General features: G+C 41.4%; 1 protein-coding gene across 1 annotated transcript in view; it reads right to left on the reverse strand.

Moving 5' to 3' along the window:
• Positions 1 to 3,937: 3,937 nt before the first annotated feature.
• fbxl17 (F-box and leucine-rich repeat protein 17) overlaps positions 3,938 to 17,621 on the reverse strand; it is a 213,925-nt gene continuing 200,241 nt past the window's right edge. Inside the window, exon 11 of the mRNA XM_086031766.1 lies at positions 3,938 to 6,439. Within this exon, the coding sequence (XP_085887892.1) occupies positions 6,302 to 6,439 (138 nt within the window). The 3' untranslated portion in view covers positions 3,938 to 6,301. The remainder of the gene's footprint in view (positions 6,440 to 17,621) is intronic.

Consider the following 17,621-nt stretch of genomic DNA (forward strand, 5'->3'; position numbering starts at 1 on the left):
GGAAGACTACGGTTTTGAACTGGCAAGATCGGTTCTCATGCTTTAGAGCTTCTTACTACAAAGACTTGGAGACATATGAAAGAAAATCTCGAGTTGTCTGCAGTCCAAATATGAGGCAGTGTGGGGAAGTAAACCATTTTGAAATGCCACACAAAAAATTATTGTCACATATTGTCCATTCAGCAATTCAAGTTTGAAGCTTCCAAATGATTGAAGTGCTGACTTGGGGACAGTCACAAGAAGGAGTCATGCCATACAACCTATGTCCAAACTCATTTCAACTCTCCTTGCGTCTGGGGGATTTCAGAACACTGTGACAATTGGTGCTGGCCTTTCCCAGAATGTTTTTTGGGTGCGCTGTCCCAAGTTTTAAACACAATGTTGGACTAGATAAATCAAAGACAACATGGCTTTTATGTGGTTGCGGGCTTGCCCGCATTTATTGGATAGATTTATTTTCTGTAACTAAGTAATGTGTTTGTTTGTTTGCCTCTTCCACTCACACTTCCAATTTTATCCATGTCAAATTTTAACTTGCAGTGCACTCCCAAATTTTCCATGGAGGAAACTGGCAGTCTCCATTTTCACATCTGTTGCAAGCAGCGCGGGCAACCCATAAGCGAGAGAACACACATTCAGAGCCCAGTAATACAGGTATTTGTGATCTTAAGTAATGATCACAATCTCAGTAGATTACGTGTGCAATCTGTTAAGAGTGAACACACATTTTAGCGCCGGCTTTTTGGGTTCTTGGCCAATCAAGTCCTAACTCTGTATGTAGTTCTGAAAAATCTATCAAAGGTTGGACAGCCATCAATACTACTTGCAGCAATAGTATGGACATAAAAGGGAGGGGAACCAAGTCCTTTGGCCTTCACAATGCTGAAATGCTACTGCAGCAATATTCTGCCTTTGCAGCGTTCTCTGTAAACTTAAATGTCCCCTAATCATTACATTTTTGTTATTTTACAGTATGGTTATGTAATTTCAGCAAAGATTAGATCTCCCCTAAAGCAAAAAGCCAAATCCAACATCCTTGCAGGTCCAACATGAAGTGCATGGTCCCGCGTGGTCAGTGTCAGTTCCTTCTTGCGCCTCATTCAAGATTCAACAAGCCCATGTATATTTACACAGCTTAATTAGTATTCCCGCTTGCAATGCTGCCTCGCCACGCAAGTTCTCCTCCGTAGCAGGGGCCAGTTTCTCAAAGCGTCCGGACGCCTCCTTCCACCTTGATGAATATTGCAGAAGTCCGAGGAGTGTGATGCATTGATGGAACCCACCTCAATCAGCCAGGGAATCGATGGCATACACTCACATTTGCAGAGGGGCTAATTGGCAGCATTAAAATTCACCAAGCTGCATAATTTTCCCAAGACAGAAATGGGAATGTGGTGCAGGGAGATCAGCTCATTTGTGGCAGAGACATTAAAAAGCCCTGTCGTGGTGAAAGGAGAAGGCCTTAAACAGATGAGGAGCCGAAGCCAAAGGCCAGATTACTCATGTCTCGGCTTGTCACGCCTAATGAATGTACAAGCCATCCAAAGAGTTTTTTTTTTTTTTTGGCAGAAGTGACATTAAACCCTCTTTAACACGGGGAAACATATTTGACCGTGACTGTCAATGACTGCCCGTTTTCGTTTATACACCACCGACACGATTGCATTACCACATAGACCTAATTCACTTATTCGTAATTTACTTGTAGACTGGACCTAAAATGAAACATTCATTGACATATGATAGTACTGCTTGGCTGTCCTTATATTAACTACAGTATGTCATCAGAAAACATGGAGACTGTTCACCCAACATCTTTTCAGCACCGTACCACCAAAATGTGAGCTTTTAATTACATGAAACATCTCATTGTTTGACTTGGGCAACTAAGTTGTAAAGTTTCTTGGAAAATTTCACGCAGGGAATTCTCTCCATTAAAAAAAAAAAAAAAAAAATCACAAAGAACCTCGCTGGGAAGAGCCTACCTTCTCATCCTGTTTAATTTTATCAGCGTTATACATGAACTTGCAAACTTTTACAAAGAGACAGAAATCAGTGATTGATCAGCCGATACAAGCTCATCTTGCTTCTCCATTTTACCTGAGAAGTGAAATAGCTTGAAGTAGACCATTAAGAGTGTTTTGTTCTGTCATTTTCCACAAAAGGAACTAGTCTTCCTTTCTCTCTTCAGTCTTAGTCTTCAGAAGACCATTCTAAGTTTCTATCAACATGACGATGGGTTTAAATTTTGTTCCAGAATTTCCATTAAAAAAAAAAAAAGAAAAAAAAGAAGAGATTCTACAACATTATGAGAGACTGAAGCATTTTTTTCTGAAGACGACATTCAATGTCCAAGGCTGCGCAGTAAACCATGTGACAGGAGCCCACGGGATGAAAAAAAAAAAAAAAAAAAAAAAAGCAGGACTGCAAAGAAAACAAAACAGCTGTAGTGGCCCTGAGCACATAAACGGCAAATGGTTCGACCAGCTCAACGCTGTATTGTATCGGTGGCTTAACTTGTATAATTTCCTTGGGGCCTTCATCTGCGGTGAGAACAGAACATTTCAATACACACGCTTCTGTGCTACACAACCACAGCATTGCACCACCTAAGCACTTATTCTGGTGTTTCGCTAAAGGATGATTCTCAGAAAGTATGGTCCGGGCTAAAAATGATGTATGCTTTAATTGACACTTTTTCTGTGCTATTCCTTTGTTTCATGTTGGGAGTGCTTGGTACCTGAGCACCAAGGACTTAGCACTCAAATGGAAAAAAAAAAAAAAAAAAAAAAGTTAAATGAATTATTTTTACAGTCGTATATTCACGGTGTTCGACTGGTTAGCACGTCCGCCTCACAGTGCCGAGGTCGTGGGTTCGAATCCGGCCCCGGCCTTCAAGTCTGGAGTTTGAACAATGGCCATCATATTGTTGAATTCCCAAATTATGTGGACGCCGCAATTTATTAGCTGTTTGCATCGCGTAGCTTATTTGCCGCCCTGCAGGCGATGAGGAGTGACTTCAAGGAGCGGCTTTGCACTGTGGAGGGAGATAAATGATCTAACCTAGCTAGCTAGCTGAAGCTAGCATTCACCACAGTAGTACCCGACCTCCAGAGAAAGCAGGGAGGATGGCTGACTGTTCGACGCAGACGCAAGGAAGACTGACAGCTCCTGTAAGCTCCGTGGTCAGAAGTGATTGAAGCCAATTTCACACGAATGCAATTACAATGCTGTCATCAATAAGCATTGTCACAATTGGCTGGTAGGGTCCAAATCTATGCAATAAGTCAAATTTAGTCAATACTCTGCGTAAACCGCAGATAATGTGCACTCATACACTGGACTATTCACCAGTCAATCACGGGGCACATCAGAAGACAGCCCAACACTCACATTCACATCGTTAATGAACGGGGGATGAGCACACGCTGTCTGCATTGAAGTCGAGCGAGTGAGCCACGACACTGTCAGTGACTCACAACAAGATCCCATTTCAAGCTATAGGATTTAAATTTGTACACGCTGTGTGTTTTTGTAATGGTTAGGAAGAATGTCAAAGCACTTCCAAAAAAGCTCTCGTGTTTGTGTAGAAAAGAATTCTTTTTTTTTTTTTTTTCCCCAAAGTAAGTTTGTTCAGTCCCGTTTGTACATTGAGTGACCTTTGGATGTGATGGGCAACATGTTGGTGTCCTCATTAGCATTTTATCTGCTAACATGTGCGTTCTCACTGAATCCTAATGTTACCGTGTCGCCCATCACGCTCGTTAGGGTCGAAAATTGGAACTGAGGTATCGAGTCAAGGGAAGGCTGCAGCCAAGCGCTGTCTCCACTTTATGAAAAATGAGAGGAACAACATTTTCCCGCTGTTTTAGATATTCCGCGCCACCTCAATTTCACACATGTAAAAGAGAACAGGGATGGGTGGGGGGGGGCGGTATTTGAAGTTGTAGTGTTTTATTCATCTCGATTCAAATCCAGTCATTTACGCTTGCCTTAACAAATCAAGAATCAAGTATGTCAACATCTAGCAAAGGAGAAAGTTTGGAGGGGGATTACAAAAAACAAAAACAGACACAGGGAGCAGCCCTGCCACTGCTTCGTCTACAAATCCTGACAAGGGGAAAATCACCTTCTTAGTTGTGTGAAATCTTACGCTTTACAAAGTGTTGCTGTATTCAAACCTCATTGTACTGTACATTATTATACTCCGAAAAAAAAAAAAAAAAAGCTATCGATGCTAGCTGGATGACTAGTTGGTGAGGAGGCCGAGGCCAATGCTGGTTCACGCCATAGAAAAATACCCTGCTTGTCTGCACTTTCAACTCCACTTATTTGATGAACAGTAATCCATTCTCCACTACCAACTTTATGTCCTCTATCGCTACGAGGAAATCACGCGCTGAATTGCTACATAGCTAATGTTACAAGTATATGCTCATAATGGATATAACACTAGTAAGTAAACCCCATGTATATGAATATATCTGGCCATACAATGGGGGCGATATGATATTTGATAAACTAGGGAACGATAAATATTCTTTCAACAATTGATCGGTTGACTGAATTCATCGAGTGGCATTTGGTTAAGGCATTTCCTTCGTGGCGCTTTCGGTGTGTACAGTGAAACCTCTGAAGTCCAACAATCCAGAATTAGACCGAGATTTTCAGAACTTCATCGCACGAGATGCCGCAATACTGAAAAAAAATAAAATAAATAAATACTAGGCTTAGCTCAGTGAGCATCTGAACAATTCTGCACTCAGTGAGCATTCAAGAACTTTGCACTCCTAAATGCGTTTCGATTTTGAAAATCGAATTATGCTTGCTTTACTCTGCCATAGGAAAAGTGTACACGCGTGTTTGTCCTGGCTGCTCAGTAAAAAACAGGCGACGACAAAAGAATAAAGGGTACATTGGAATCTCATCTCTGTTACTTGTTAGCAGTTAATGTTGAATGTTGGGCCTGTTTTACGTTCTAATGGTAATTAGGAATTTACTTGGCCCAAAATAATCAATCTAGCCATTATCTACTGCGATTGCCCTCAAAAGAGACGCAGGTGAGCAATCCCGCCGTATTTGGGGTGCGATATTGAGCAGAATGATTGCAACACAGTTCAGACAGCGCCTCTGCTGGTTGCAGGCGAGTCGCGCGCTCCATTTTGCTTCAGTGGCTTCAAGACGCAAGTAATCGACAATCAATCCCACAATCCAGAGAACTCAAGCGTGACTTGATTATTGCGGCCATCTCTGCTGTTAACACAGGTTAACAACTGCTTTGAAAAACGGATTCAGTTATATCCACAAACGGATTGATTCAATTCATTTTTGTTTTTGGACTCCCAAATTCAAGTCTAGTCATTCACTGGATTGCGTTTGAGTTTAGAGGTTCCACTGTAATCCCAAAATATGAGACTATAATACTTTTGTCCTGCTTTCTGTAGAACTCATGTGAATAAAACGAAAGCATTGTTCCCACGTCATGCAGAGAAGTTCAGACCAATCTGAGATCATTTTCAGACAGTCTGTCAGATGCCAATCTCGATGTAATCATGCACTTTTGGAGAAATAATCAATGTGGTTTCCTGCTATTCAATCGCCTGGGAGGGAAGGAGGATTGGGCCACAGCCCAAGCTCGCGTGCGCCGCATCAGGACAACGTTGACATGTAGCCTCGACAACCATCTAAACACACAGAAATCCACAAATCCCTTCACACGAAACTGCACGAGCAAGAAAGTCAAGATAAACATCACACATTTGTCAAAAAGCCTCAAGCGAGCGCCCAAGTCTCGGCGGCTTCGAGCCGGAGGAGGACGTTGTTGTTGTTGTCGTGGCCGTCGTCCGCACTGGGCGTCGCCTCGGAGGAAGTGAACGCGTCGCTAGACTCGACTTGGCGGGATAATTGTTCTCTTCTAAACCGCCATCTTTCTCGCTCAGCGTCCGCTCTGCCCGATTTCAATGCGCAAGGTTCGCAAATCTTTGAGCCCGGTGAGCTATCGCGTGTAGCTTGACTGCCTCGGCTGCTTGTTGCTTTTTGACTTGAGGATGATGGGCTTCATTCGGTTAATGGAAGAGTTCATAGAGTGTGTGTGCGTGTGTATGGGTTTGTGTGTGTGTGTGTGTGTGTGTCTGTGTCCACATGCATGTTTGAACAGTAAATGAAAATCAAATAGGACTGAGCTGGAAATATGGTGCACGTGTGTCAATGTTTGGGACAAAAATGGCTATTTTGTTCAAAATGTGTGTGAGTGTGTGTGTGTCTGTGTGTGATTATGCGTATGTGCATATTCCAGCCACAGCTACAAGGCGTTGGAAGCACTTGGGCTCCAGCCCATCTGATAAGCTCTCTCCAGGGTTCTCTTGCAGTCCTGCATTACCGTGCTGAATACAATGTGAGGGTACTGGACCACCAGCCTCTCCACTGTCTCCTCGTTCACCTGCAAACATAGCAACCAGCAGTGATAAGAGATGGCATTCAAATTTAGCAGTTTGTTCGTGATGCAAGTTCATTATTGACTTCTTCTTGGTAGCCATTTAATAAAGGACTTTATTTTTCCTCAATTCTGTTGCAGTTGTTACGAATTTGTATTCCTTGAACAGTTTATCCGGTACACTGGCGCAATCTAATGAGATTAGAGAGCTGTAAAACAAATCTTTAAAACACAAAGATGCTGTTTTGATTACAAAGGTATCGCCATTCAGTGGAGCGCACCACTTCACCAAGAACCCCTTAATCCCCTGAAATAAATAAATACATACATAAATACATAAATAAATATGTGGTTGTTGTTTTCAGTGCTGTACAATTGCGCTGCATCATTCTGAGAGTTCTTTCTAATACCGTATTTTCTGGACTATACGTCGCTCCGGAGTACAAGTCGCACCAGCCATAAAATGCATAATACAGAAGAAAAAAACATATATAAGTCGCATTGGAGTACAAGTCATGACTATGTTAGCGGTTGCAAGCCAAAAGACATTGATCTGGGTCCCAGTTGCACACTATGCAGTAAATGGTTTGGTAGTATGGTTCTAATGAAGCCTTCATGCGCTCGCCAGCTAAAAATTAGCACATCAGCTCTGTGTCAGTCAGAAAATCAGCGAGAAGAAGGAACACTGTGAGGAGCTGACAAAGAGCAGAGGCACTGGAACCCTCGAGACCTCGAGGGGTTAGGCCGTAACCCACCCAGAACCAACCCCTGCCCACCCGCGAGCGAGACACTTTCCAGGGGAAATCATGTATAAACACTCATACGCGTTGAGCATACAGTCATTCGTTTTTACCAAAGCATCACACAAAATGGTGGACACTTTCTCACCGGCCAAAAGCATTAAAAAAAATGGATGGGTCTCAATGAATGTTTTGGCTGTGTTCATTTCATCAGAACTATATATTAAAAAAAAGTTACAAAAAAGATTGCCACCCCCCCCCCCCCCAAATACCACCATATGTTATAAAACACGATAAAAGATGTAAAATGTACATAAATAACCTATTTTCAGAACTTAAGCGACGCGTTATTTACATACTGGAGTCGTCGTCTGTTGGACGTGTGCCTTTCATGGGCGTGGTTTCTGGAGTGACGCCAGAAGCTGGAGTTGGCTTGGTATGATTAGAGGCACTTGAATGTTAGGAATACATGCCCCCCCCCCAAAAAAAGTGCCGCACACTGTACGTTCTGTCGACTGTCGGCAGGGTTTGGACCCCCTTTCCAAAGTCAAATAAACACAATTTTCAGATGAAATTTCAAGCTTTTCCAGCAACTTGGTATATGACATATTTTCATTAAAATACTCACGCTCGAAATGATACTGCATGATGTATTTGTGCCTTCTGTGCCAGAACTGAACTAGCTCGCCCACTCACATTGTCTGTTATGAAATGCGCTATATAAATAAAATTGTATTGTATTGTCTTGTATTGTAAAGCAAAAAGCACAATGCGCTGATGATCTGAGACAAACTCACTTTGTTTGAATGAGTAAAGTGTTGAGACGTGTTTTAACCACGTTTCTCAATAAAGGTGGCTGTTTAAAGCTATTAATTCTGCGTTGTGATTTCAAGCACTTTTCATACCAGGATTCCCATTGATTCTGAGTAATAATATTACACTGCGATCGGCGAGGTTGCTAAGGTCAAATGTCTTTCTGTGCTGATGGGCCAACTTTTATTAAAACCTGAACCTTATTGATTCTCAAGAAACTAGATGTCATTTGTCATGTCATATTGTGTGGGAAAATCGGGAAAAAAAGAAAACACGATTACATTTCAACAACGAATAATTAAAGCTTTTCTTTCCAACTTTTGGACACGGGTTTGGATGTCTTGAATTTTCACTGAGCTCGTCATTGATGTGAAGCCACTTGGATCCCATTAATCAAATAAAGCAACTGTCTTTATTATGCCGCAGTAATGGAGAGATGGAAAAAGCAACACAAGTGAGGCGTAAGGCTGAATCCTAACATCAGCCAAAGAGGTTTGGTTTATTATGACAATTGGCTGAGCCTCATTAGCAGCTCACATGACAACGCCCTGATTGCAGTCATAAGATATTATACTATAGTCCTGAAAAGCCTTCTAGCTTGTTAATCAGGGCTTAATTACAATTCAAACACATCTGAAGAATAGACATGTCAAACTGATGGGAGGCCATAACATTCATTAATGTTCACTGCAAACAAGACTCCCACGTAACGCCTCCAAATCAAAACTCTGAATGGTTTCACTAATTGCTGGTTTCAGACAGTAAATGTTGATGGAAGTGCAATGGCGCTAAAAACACAAGTCTGAAAATGTAATTATGTCACACACTAGTGTTTGCTGTCGAAAGCTCTTTTGACCAAAGTTTAGGATTTTATTAGAGTTTCACAGTTTTTAATTATACAATTCTATTCATTTCCACTGTTCATTAGACATGTTTTGTATTACTGCGTTAGTTATGTTATGTACACAACTTACAATGACAACTTTTAATTATTATCAGTATATATCAACATATCGTACCAATTATTATTATTGCTGTTATTGTGGTACTATAGTCGGTGTCTATATTATAAAAAGTACATCAGGTTATAAGGAAGGGATAGGGGTAAATAAGCTTTACGTCTTCCTGCTCGTTTCCGAATATGTGCAATCTAATTTTATTTAAACTGTGTATTTTCTTTTATCTTAACTTTTTTCTGTTTATTTGTTCATTTCTTTCATTTCCACACACTTGAAATAAAGAACTCATTCATTCATTTAATTTCAAATAGGTATTGCTAAATTGAAGTGGCATGTTCCATTGTTGATTTTTTTCAGTCCAATTTACATTGCAATTGTTTTTTGATTGCCCTCCCCCAAAAATATTGAACCGTAACACTTAAGTATCGAACTGAACGGAATCGTGACTTTTGTGTGCCGATGCACCCCAATACAGCCCATATATCAGGGATAGGAGACTTAAATGCTGGAGGGCGGCATCATTTTTCATCAGTGCTACTGGGGGGGGGGGGCACATAGAACCACACATAGAACCACACACACTTCCTAAGAAGATGTATAATGATGTGTAATAATCCTAAAATGGAAGCACGTGCATTTTGAAGCAGTGCGTCTACGGTGCTTCCGAGAGACCACACGTCGCAAGCCTACCAACGGTTTCTTCAGCAGAGGTGCAAGAAATATGTCATCACAAAGGACTTCTGGTATTGCCTCAAGTCATGAAGTAAATGCCTTGCATTTGTTACACATGCAGTAGTCATGAGGCTTAGGAACTATGTTCGCTATGTTTGTCTCCTTTGCGTATCCGGAGCACAAAGATGGCAGCGAAACACAAAACCTGTAATATAATAGAACCATTATATAAAAATAATTACGTTGATGTGATAGAACATATTTTCTGCATATTGTTGAAATGAATAGTGAGTTTTGAAAATGAATGATCATTGAAAAATCTAAACATTCTACACAAGTCAACGAAAGAACTATCTTAAGCCACTTGAAACGTTAAATGGCTGAATCTTAAATGGCTTACGGGTAGGCAGAATAAGATCTGATGTTTGGTTGTTTGTAGTCCAAAGCTAATATAGTTCAGATGTGAAGGCTGTAAAAAAATTAAAATAAAATAAAATAAATAATGATTGTTATGTGTGGCAGAGGCTAGCATCTTATTGCACTGACTCTCTTAGAAAATGATGACTCAGCTGATTTTCAATTTTGTTACTGGGCGAAAGTGCTCTCTGTGATATTTTGTTGCTTGGCAACTTCAAGCCAAAAACCAAAGTAATAGGGTTCTCTGGTGCATGTCTCTAACAGGGATTTTTTTTTTTTGTGATCCCGTACTGTACAGTCCTTCAAATTCTGCTGCCAAGTCTGAAGGAAAGACACATGATACAGCAGATCCCTACTCAGGCATCTGGGAGCATAGCCACGGCTATCTGGAGCGAGGCCTATACTTATGCTATTTTCCCCCATTTTAACTTCAAAGCTGCAGCACGTAGATCTGAGTGTGGCATAATGCGTACTGATGGGAAATGTGATGTTGTCAGAGTTTACGAGACGGATGGAACAAAAAGGCTCGTCAAGGCCTGGTAGGCAAAAAGCGCACCTCCATCTTCTTTCAAGGTGATGGACGCCTCCTTTCTGAAATGACCTCTACCCAGAAGCAATCTCCTCCCTATGCAATCTCGTAGTTCTTTTAAGACTCTTCCTGATGTATATGCACTCCATCACCACATAAAACGTACATTTAGCAAAAATGCCGGATGTTGCCCGGATGGTTGCTGCAGTAAAACGTCATAAAGCTGACTAATGTAGCAGCGGTATACATTCTCACAGGGAAAAAGAAGAACACGGCCCTAAATATAATCGATAATCGGATACACAAACACAAAGTTGCATATCATATTAGCCAGCGTCCCAGTGCTCTGAAAAATGCTGTAAAATGGATCGAGGGCTTAGGAAATAGGAGAATTAGGAATTAGATATTCAGTGAAGAGGTGAAAAATGGTTTTCCAAATGATATTGCCCTTTTTGTATTCATCTATGAATTTGCATTGAGCAGTAATCGCAAAAGACTACTTTTCAATGCAAACACATACTTTATAATGTTACACAAGGCTGCGGTGAACCACACAACATGCATCTAAATAGAAACATTTCAAGCACAAATTGAGCTGGTCTAAATGGTTATTTGACTATGAGAACAAAAACAAACCCATGTAGTAGAAACAGCTGTGCAGTCGCTATTGATATTGATGTACTTCAACGCTATTATTGGCTTTTTTTGGTTGAATCTTGTTAGTGAAGCACATTTTCCCCCCGCAGCAATAGGGACGATGCCTCCTTTACATACTCGTAAGTACTCGGGGCCACTTTGTTCAGTATGAAAATTACAGCTGTCACTGGTTTCTGTGGCATGTTAAAAGGTCAAGCTCAAGCTGAGACCACATGCAGGGATCTCAGTTTGGATGCTACCTCAGTGTCAAGGGTACTGCTTTTACGGAATCCATTATGTTTTCAATCAAGCACCTCATTGTACGAGCGCTTTCATTGTGCTGAGAATAGCCTTGAAGATAATGGCAAGTTCGCATGACACAACCAACAATAACATTTTGGGTTGCTTTGTTGTGATTTCAAGTTTTCAAGTGATTTGCAAGTTTTATGTAAAGGCGACACTGTCTTTAGTCATTTTCAGTTTTACACAGTCCTCATAAAAGCCCCCTCAATTCCATTTTGCTCACTACTGAACACGAGCATGCATAAAAATGGACTCATACCTTAAGGGCACACTTGCACCAACACAACCGTCCTTCCTGTTCCCAATGTTCTTCTCATTTAGAGCAACTTTAGACTACACTGTCTATTGTGCAAAGTGAGGTAGATTGGATTTGAAATCAAGTGCAAAGTTGTACTGCCCGACTAGTGATGTCAACCTGACCGCCAATAGGCAAAGTGTCAGTCCCAGCACCTAATGCCAAAGTGATACTGTTCTTATTTCATCATTCATCATATTTTTATTTGTTTCAGTTCATCTTCCTGAGCCGCCTGGCAGCTATTGTTAGCCCTGGGCTAATAAAGAGAGACGAATACCCCCTGGCCTCTGCTGACTTCAATGCAGGGAGTGCATTAGTCAACCAGTAAGTACATTTGGGGGTAAATGTTTAAGAAGCCAGTTTAGGGAGCAGATTGTGCATTGTGCAAGTCTTTGTTGCCTGTCTGCCTTTAAACGGGTCAGATTTATAGCTTTCTCTAAGCTGCTAAGCGGGAAAGCCCCAGTTGAAGGCTTTCCAAATCAGTGACGGGACAAATGAAAAGATAGTTCTTTGTTTTAGATAAGGGGAGGGGGGGTTGATGGAAAACCATCTAAAGATAGACAAAAATGTTGCCCAGAGTTTACGTAGTTCTTGGATATATTAAGTCTTGGTGTGTTGGTGTGGGGGTTGTTTGGAAAAGTCTAAATTTTGGATTTTGATTCTGGTTTCGTCACAGAAGGCTGAGCGAGCCTCACAACAATGGCTGTGAATGTGCTGTTAAAACGCAGGTCAGGTGCTACTTGGGACAGCCAGGATCTGGGACCACTCACACCCAGAGCCCTGCACAATATCAGACAGTAGCTGAACCGCAAAGCGGCAACAGAGGCTCAACTGACCAGGGTGGAAGAAAGAGCTTCTGGAGCACAGGTTTGTAAAACCACTACCCCTTCACATGTGACAATCGTAACAAATGGAATGTGGCTAAGGCAAAGTTCAATCCCTTATTAAGTTGATTTAAAAGAAAAAAGAAATCCATAACTCTAGAGGATTAAAACCATGGTATCTTTCACATGGTTTCTGCAAAATTGCTGCATAAGAGACTTCGCCTGCGTTTCACACAGAATCCAAGAACGACTCATGCGTTCCCACAGCGGCACAGCCTCCAGCAAACAAATTAGATGCGTAACGACATCACTGCCAGCATTTGGAGTGAAGTTAAAAAAACAAACAAAAAAGCTCGTTATCTGTATTTAAAAAATATTCAAAGACAAAAGGTCGAAACATACACAAAATGCCTGCTAAAATGAAGAAAAATGACTTTTCACATGTGCGTGTATGATGTCATGTATGACAAAGAAGAGGTCGCGATATGTCCATTTGGCTTCTATTAACCAAAACCAACCATCTGATTGCTGTCAGATCCTATTCATACACGTACATGTTGACTTTGGGTTTGTTTTGACCACGACTTGATTCAACTGGGTTCAACATTTCATAACAAAACTTGAGGCTCATGATCATGCTAAAATACATATAGTCATATTAAATTGCAGTAAAAGTACAACACAGCACATACGATGGATGTTGACAGCAACATTAAAATCACAGATACAGGAAGGTGTGGTCACATGTTGTTTTTGGCCTGCCACACTGATGTGATTGGCACTGGGTCGTAACCAGCCTCTTGAATGCCGTAAACTAAGACGGAGCATAAAAAAGTGATCCAGGAGCAAAAATCCCATGGAGGCTTAGTGAGGTCGGACATAAATGGAATTTCTTAAAGACAGAGCTACTGTTTAATTTTTACCTCGAAGGAATGGCTCGTTCTCTGGAGTAAATAAAGAACAAGGACAAATCGACCCTCGCCGTACAAAGAGACGCCATGATAAAAAATTCATGGTGTCTCTTTAGAGGGAGGAGAGCTCTGATTAGATTGGACCAGTCAAAGTTAAAACAAGGTGGGCTGCAATCATTATTGTGTCAATATTTTGATGAGTCCACCTGATGAATGCGAGATGATCAAATGAAGAAGAAAAAAAACCAAAAAAAAACCTCAAGTCACGCATTCCCACTCGTGTTCCGAGCGCTTTATGTTCCGAGCGCTTTTGAGTTAAACTGTTCCCTTTTCCAAATGTTAGCCAAGCAGTCACGGGTTATATTCAAACTTTTTTGGCACGCACATCTTGTTGCCTCTAGACAGCCATTCATAATGCAAGGAATCAAACGAAGGCTGACAAGTTGCTTGCCTGAAAAGTTTCTCGCAACCCCCCTGGATGTATGAAATATGTACGGACACTGTTTCCAGAGGGGGACTGGTATGGCCATCAGCATTAAAAAGCTAATTCATCACCGGCGCAGTAGGACACGACATTGGTAGTCTACGGTTGCCTGCCGCCTCTTGTCTGAAACAAGGCAAACTTCAGTTATTGTCCTGGACCAAATCGAGACTGGCAAGAATCCTAACCACACTGAGCTGTGTCTCCTTTCTGGCCACGACTCCATGAGATTATGTTGGCCTCTATGGAGATGAGTATACAGCGACGGATGAAGAAGAAAATGAGGTGCCTGAGAAGGAAAAAGCTTAATTGAATGAATAAATGATGTGGGCAGAAAGAAACATCCCGACAACCTTGAATGTCCTCGCATTAGCTCAAAGAGAAATGCAGTGGAGGGACTACAAGGGTGTGCACGTGGGTCAGGAGAGGTTCTGGACGGTATTTGTTGAAGGGCAATTCTGAGAATCCCCGTGAACCCTGTCTCACTTTATTTCACCCTCCCTGCGCTTGCCCTTTAGAAAGGAAATGACTGGATGATCAGGAGGAGGCTTCAGTTAAGACCGACAATCAATACAGTTCCTCTGTGCAGGATGAAACTCAAAGATTACGCCGAAAATCATAAATGGCAAATGACTGCGTCAAACTGTGAAGTCTGTGGGGGGGGGAAAAAAAAAAAAAAAAAAAAAGTGTCGGAAAATAGGAAAGCGAAGAGCCCATCTTCCAAATTCACTACCTTTGCTCTAATTCCCTTCCTTTCACAAGCCTAATACTCGGCACCCCTGCTGTTCACAATAACAACACTCATCAGAGAAAGTTTCGCCTAACTCTCATTTCCTAAACGAGAGTTGAAATGGCTTCTAACTCTTTACAATGCTTCATCTTTGTTTTCCTCACTGCAAACCTCCAGGCCCCGAACAATTAGGTCCTTGTTTATGTCTGCAAATTGCTATGCCGTGCCTATCTGTGTGGAGTCCCTGGCAGCTGGATGCTCCACTGGAACAACCATATTGATTGGGATGTCTGCTCTTTTAACAAGGTCTGTCTGGTTTCCCCATCTGGGAAAGAAAAGAGGGCAGATATGCTCATACCTGTTCCCAAAACACTGCTCCGCCTCCGTTCAGGTAATGGCAGCATACTTCCAAAGTGCTTACGCAAAACACTTAAGGGGGAAGAGTCAGCTCATACTCTATCGTTTCCTTTTACTTCAATGTACTTTGGCTTGATTTCTGTCTTTTGACTACTCCCTTTGCCACCTCATTTGACTTTTTATCTCCCTCCTTCATCAAACCCATTAAGGTGACAACTCAAGAGAACGGTTCCCGATGGTCCCAGCACTAGTCAGTGTCATTATTTTACTAGTCTACATTCATGCTGACTTTGCGAGTTTGCTCCCTTCTGTTTCCCGACCTGGGCTAACTCATTTGTTTTCACTCTAATGAAGTAGTGGAAAACAGGGGGGGGGGGGGGTGTATAGGCGAGGGAGAGTGTTAAAAGAATGAGAGGAAACACAGGAGTGAACGTTGACAGGCAAAAGAAAGGGAGAAGAAGAAGTAGACAGCAGAGGGAAAGAAGATGATATAGGGGAAAAAAAATAGGTAGAGTACATATATGCGCAAGCTGCGAAAACATTTCAAAAGAAAACATTCCACTGAGGCCGAATGAGATCAAAATCCCCAAAGTGATACATCATCAGAAAGTGAAAGCTCCAAATGTTCCCAGGATAGCCACAAGAGTCTGTTAGAGACAACAGGAACTCATACACACTTTCCGACTTTGGACTTTCAACCTTGTAGCATCGGAATGCAACTTGATGCAAATAATTTACATTTCACACTCGCGAGTTGAATGTTGGTCCGTGGAGGTAGTTTGAGGTTGATATTGATTTTTACAAGATCAGGCCCTTTTTTAAACTTCTATCTTCATCCTACTTTATTGCTCTTTGACTTATTAGTACTGACATGCGAAAAAGGTTAAAAAAAAAAAACCTCAGACAATTTAAGAAAAATACACCTCAATTATTTTAGTCGTTCAATTAAAAAAAAAAACGTGTATTACACACATTCATGTAACTCATGGGAAATGACTTTTTAAAGGCCAATTGTTACATAACTGCAGATACTTTATGTTTTGTAACGTTCACATTTCTTGAGATGGTGCATTTGTATTTTTCATCCTATCGAAACTGGTGAACCATTCATGGTTAACCAGGATCGACTGCATCTTCCCCTCTATGATGTTTTGCTGGCATAAGTCCATGTTGTATCTTGGCATCAATTCCCACTGTGTTACATTGCAATACTTTGGAATCACTATTGGAGAGCACATATTGATTTACCTTACAAGATAGCAGGATTAGCCAGATCAGAGGTACAACATCTCATAAAACAGGCAGGTGAGAAAATGAGACCATGTTTTAGATGGAAAATAAAAAAAAGAGAGAGAGAAAAAAAACGACTGCTCTTAAAGAATGGAGGCCTAAATGATGTTTTGACTCTTCTACTAACTAACTTGAGCACTGTACACTGACTGCTTATTAAGGGGTTAGGGTCACCATCTCAATCCGATTAGCTCCGAACGGATGTAAATTAAATGTTCGAACAATCACCATCTGAAGGTGGAATGATAAAACAGATTTTTTTTTTTTGTGTGCAACAAACCAACAAATCTAGAGCTCTTCAAAATGAAAATCTGCCGTGTGACCTTGGAAGACACGCAGCACAGTGATTCCTTTTCGGAGCAAAGTGAACTTTCTTTCATCACGTAGGTCCAATTTGGCACCGAGGCTTTTTATGAGAAGACAATTTTTCAGATGCTGTGATATATTTTGATATATTTCTTTAACACACACCTTGAGACATATAAAAGAACCTGTGTCGATTTGAGGAGTGCAGTGACAGAATTTACAGGCTTGGCCTAAACTCAATGTGACTTTGCGGAAAAATCAACCAAACTCACCCGGATATGTGTCATTGTGAGTGGACATATGTCAAGCTTTGTGGTAGCCAAAAGAGTTTTCAACACAACATTAGCCTTTTTTTTTTTTATCATTTACCATGACACTGGATATGTGACGGTGACTCACAGTGCTTTGGTTGAAAAAAAATTACCCCAGCACGCAAAGATACAGATAAGGAAAAAAACACAAGTTCATGTGTGTATGTGAAAGTGTGGAAAGATGAATTCCACCCCCACAAAAGACCTAACATTTAACTCCAACACACTGACATATGGTGCACTGCTGAGCAAAAAAGAAAAAGACAAATCCGTTTTCCAGAACATTACGCCTCTTTTTTGTGAAGTCTTTTCGTTGAATGACATCAAAGGACCGTGACCAATTTACAGCTGCGAGAAGACCAAATTAATTTATTTGATTCTTTTCGGGTGGATCAATGGCATTCTTGTCAGTGCATGGTGGTTGGGGCCCTGGAGGCAAAGGTGTAATCATCGGAGGCGGGCGGAGCGTGCCATGTGCAGAAGCCTGGAGGGGCGGCTCTGATTTCAATGCGCCATTATGAGCTGTGTTCACAGCAAATAACACAAATTCCTCACACGGTCGCACACAGAAATGTTGCACTGGTGCACGGTGCAACACAAAAGGAAATCACGCG

This window comes from Filicampus tigris, chromosome 5 (assembly GCF_054856515.1).
Source record: "Filicampus tigris isolate MCC_2025a chromosome 5, RoL_Ftig_1.0, whole genome shotgun sequence".
NCBI classification, from domain to species: Eukaryota; Metazoa; Chordata; class Actinopteri; order Syngnathiformes; family Syngnathidae; genus Filicampus; species Filicampus tigris.